This window comes from Giraffa tippelskirchi, chromosome Y, assembly GCF_054371585.1.
Source record: "Giraffa tippelskirchi isolate mGirTip1 chromosome Y, T2T-mGirTip1v1.2.pri, whole genome shotgun sequence".
Taxonomy (NCBI): Eukaryota; Metazoa; Chordata; class Mammalia; order Artiodactyla; family Giraffidae; genus Giraffa; species Giraffa tippelskirchi.
In genome coordinates, this window is record NC_137290.1 from 17,959,160 (window position 1) to 17,962,954 (window position 3,795).

Consider the following 3,795-nt stretch of genomic DNA (forward strand, 5'->3'; position numbering starts at 1 on the left):
GTTGGGAATAGATGTCTCTACAGTATCTTCATTAGTCCGAGGTAATAAGAAGAAGCATGTTAAAGCAAGGGGTAATGTGGATGATCAAAACTCTGACTTTCATCCTGAAACTTGAGGACAGAGTGTATTTTCAGCCTGCACAAGTTTAAATGTGCCATTCATACGAAAGCCTTCTACTATCCAGATAGCTGCTGAAACAAGTGCCCCAACTTGAAATGATTTCTCTTCTCCATCGTAAATATCAGTTAGACCACAGGAGCATACTGTGATACATCAATCTGCAGCTGCTTTAGGTGTTGTTGTTGTTGTTTTAATTGAAGAGAAATTGCTTTACAGAATTTTGCTGTATTCTGTCAGAATTCAAAATAAATCAATCATCGAGGCACATATATCCCTTCCCTCTGGGAGTACCCTCCCATCTCCCTCCCCATCCCACAATCTAGCTTGAGCATTTGTCATGGGATTTCACATAGCAGCTGCACTAAATCAAATGGCTCTAGTGAAAATTTTGCAGCTATGTCTACTTCTGTTTCTCCGTACCGCAACTTGTGTCCATTACAGAACAGTTAGTTTGGACCGAGGGTGGAGCCTTCTACCTTTCCAGGTTGGTATGGTAACATGTCAGCCCATGACCGTCCTTTTCCTAAACTACAACAGTCAGGCAATTTAGTTTTCCCAGTGCCAAAGATCCCTGATACATCTGCTGCTTCTCTTTCAAGATGCACTCATCAACCATCTTCATTATTTGAAAACTGTCCTAATACAACTGATGTACCAAATGGGTGTTGGATTATGGAGGATACCAAAGTGTAAAATTAATGTTGGGAGATGTCAACAAATTCCTACAATTCTCTTATTTGAAGAAAAAAGTTACATATTCATCTTCATAGGGCCAATTTCTATTTTGGAATAATTAAGAGTAAAATGAGTCTTTCTTTCCGTGCCTGACTATTTTACTCTGCATAATATAAACACTTCTGTGCAAGGTCATAAAATAAACACTACACTTGCTTTCACTGAAACCCACAGTCAGTTGATTGACTTCATTGCATAGAAGTGAGCAGACCCATGTTTGGTTTGGTAACAGTCCTGAATGTTAAGAATATGTGTATAGAAGGGTGATCAATCACTTTTATTTCAGGAACCAAGTAGACTTATTGATGTGATTTTTCTGTGTAAAAATTCTTTAGCAATGACATTTTGCAGGTTTCATGTTTTTGGTTACTGTTTATGCAAGCAGCCTTTATTTTAAGTTGATGTAGAAGTAAACACTGGTTGAACATTGCCCTTCAATTGCTAGAAGACCAGTGACTTTATGATGTCAGCGCTACTCTTCAATTGCTAGGAGACCAGTGACTTTGTGATGTCACAGCTTTTTGACTTTGAGAACCATGCTGATGGTCTTGAGAGTTTATCTCTGTACGCCAGCCAAGCAGCATTTGAAGTTGGAGTGTGTAAAGTCAGACAAATGAGAAAAGTATCTGAAGAAAGATCTCTCTGAGATGGCACACATTCCTTCAGAAATTCAAGATGTGCCTCGTAAAGATGTATCAAGTGGTACCAAAACCTCCATTGGATCGTCTTCGTGTGATTACACACTTACTGGGGACTCAGTTTTGAGATCTATGATTGAAGAATATGCTTTCCAGGCTTTGTCTAAGGAAGCTGGGATAAAAAGGCCACACTACACATTTTCTGTCTCTGAAAGAAATGAGTTGAATGATTTTCTTTCCCTCACTTTTCCACAAAAACTCTGGGCTATAGTTGAAAGTGATCAGTTTGAATGTATTTGGTGGGATGAGAGTGGCACTTCTATAGTGATCAACGAAGAACTCTTCAAGAAAGAAGTCTTGGAAAGAAAGGCCCCTTTCAGAATATTTGAAACTGAGAGTATGAAAAGTTTAGTTAGCCAGCTTAAACTTTATGGGTTTAGTAAAAAGCGACAAACTTTTCAAAGATCTGCTTCACTCCCTGACTTTCTGGAAGAAGAAAACAATGTCTCTGTTTTGAGCAAGGTAATCCAAAATTTCCACTTACTGTCAATATGTAAGATTAAATCATGTGACTTAGAAAGCATGTTCACATATGTAGCAAAAACCGAATTTAAAATTGAGATAGCAAACTGTTGAACACGTTTTATTTTTTGAAGTTGAGAACAGCTGGAGTTTAAAATATTTGATACTTAATACACTCTCCTAGCAACTTGAAATCAGATACATGTCCTCAAGCTACTTTAAGTGGTATTTACTGTATATATACAACATATTTTTTAGTTGAGGAGCATACTTATTTCTAACATGTAAGGTGTTAAAACTACTAATGGAGGTGTTGTCTTTGATTCTATTTAATTGGCATCATTAAAAGAATACACTTTTATAGTTTAACTTTGCTTGTCAGTTTTACCTTAGTTTATAAAAAACTAAATAATTGTATCCTTTGATTTTAGTTACAGATCTACCATAATCCAAATTTCAAAAGAGACTATCCCCAACTTTCAGGAAGAATGAAAAGAAGAGTTGGGATTAGCAATGTGTTTCCGAAATCTTCACTAGTTCCAGATTACGAGAAGAAGCATGTTAAAGCAAGGGTCAACACAGATGATCGTAACTCTGGTTTTCATGCTCAAACTAGTGGAGAGAGTCCATTTTCAGCTTCCACCAGTTTAAGTGTGCCTTTCCCACAAAAGACTTATACCAGCCAGATAGTCCCTAAAACAAGCGCCCTACTTCCGCGTGACTTTCCTTCCCCATCAATATCAGTTAGACAAAGAGAACAGAACGTGGTAGATCAACCTGCTGTTTTAAACCAGTTGAGCATTTTTAATTGGCACTTCCATAGCACCTACACTCAAGCAAATGGCCACGTTGAGGACTTTGCTACTACCGCTACATCTACTCCTCAGAACCACATCGTATCTCCATTATGGAGCAGTTCTTTTGGACTGATGGTGGAGCCTTCTACATTTCCAGACAGGTATAGCGATATGTCAGCCCATGACCGTCCTCTTCCTAACCAGCAACAGAGAGGCAACTCAAGGTCCCCAGTGCCAACGATCGCTTATACACCCACCTCCTCTCTTTCAAGTCAATTCATCAACGATATTCCTTATGTGAAAACCATGCTAATTAAAACTGACCTATCAAATAAGTATCAGCTTATGGAACCTAATGAAGATTAAAATTTACGTTGGGAGATGTCAACAAATACCCACAATTCTTGTATTTGAACAATAAAGTTACACGTTCCTCTGCACAGTTTTGTTTTCTATTTTGAAACAATGAAGAGTAAATTAAGGCTTTATTTCAATGTCTGGCTATTTCTCTGCACTCTTTTATAAACTCTTCAGTTCAAGAAAACATCCGTTAGGCATCCTAGGTAAATGGCACCTAGCCTATTGTTTCTAAGCAAGAAAATGAGAACAAAGGGAAAAGAGGTAATGGATGTAAAGTGATTTGGGAAATCATCCCTGCTGAAATGAATGGGTGTCTAAATGAGGATGGTACGGGTGAAGGAACACATACAAATAAAATCAAAACAAGTGCACCTACACAGTACGAACCTTAGTGCGTTCACAGTTACATGATATTCTATTACGTATCGGTAGAGTCTTAAGATAGAGAAGGAAATGGTGCCCCGCTCCAGTATTCTTGCCTGGAGAATTCCGTGGAAAGGGGCTCCTGGTGGGCTGCTGTCCATAGGGTCACACAGAGTTGCACACAACTGAAGTGACTTAGCAGCAGCAGAGTCTTAAGACATTAGACAGGAGATTGTCTTCATTCTAGAAATTCATTTCAT

General features: G+C 38.4%; 1 protein-coding gene across 1 annotated transcript; it reads left to right on the forward strand.

Annotated features, from left to right (window-relative positions):
• Positions 1-1,368: 1,368 nt before the first annotated feature.
• Positions 1,369-3,252, forward strand: LOC145537608 (heat shock transcription factor, Y-linked-like). The gene is made up of 2 exons (XM_081568304.1): positions 1,369-2,015; positions 2,447-3,252. Exons 1-2 carry the CDS (start codon positions 1,503-1,505, stop codon positions 3,176-3,178), a joined length of 1,245 nt encoding a protein of 414 aa, XP_081424430.1. The 5' UTR covers positions 1,369-1,502; the 3' UTR covers positions 3,179-3,252.
• The last annotated feature ends 543 nt before the right edge of the window (positions 3,253-3,795 follow it).

Coding starts and splice junctions, on each gene's coding strand:
- LOC145537608 (XM_081568304.1), top strand. CDS start 1,503: ATGGCACACATTCCTTCAGAAATTCAAGATGTGCCTCGTAAAGATGTA. Junction 2,016..2,446: donor ATGTCTCTGTTTTGAGCAAG/GTAATCCAAAAT, acceptor CTTTGATTTTAG/TTACAGATCTACCATAATCC.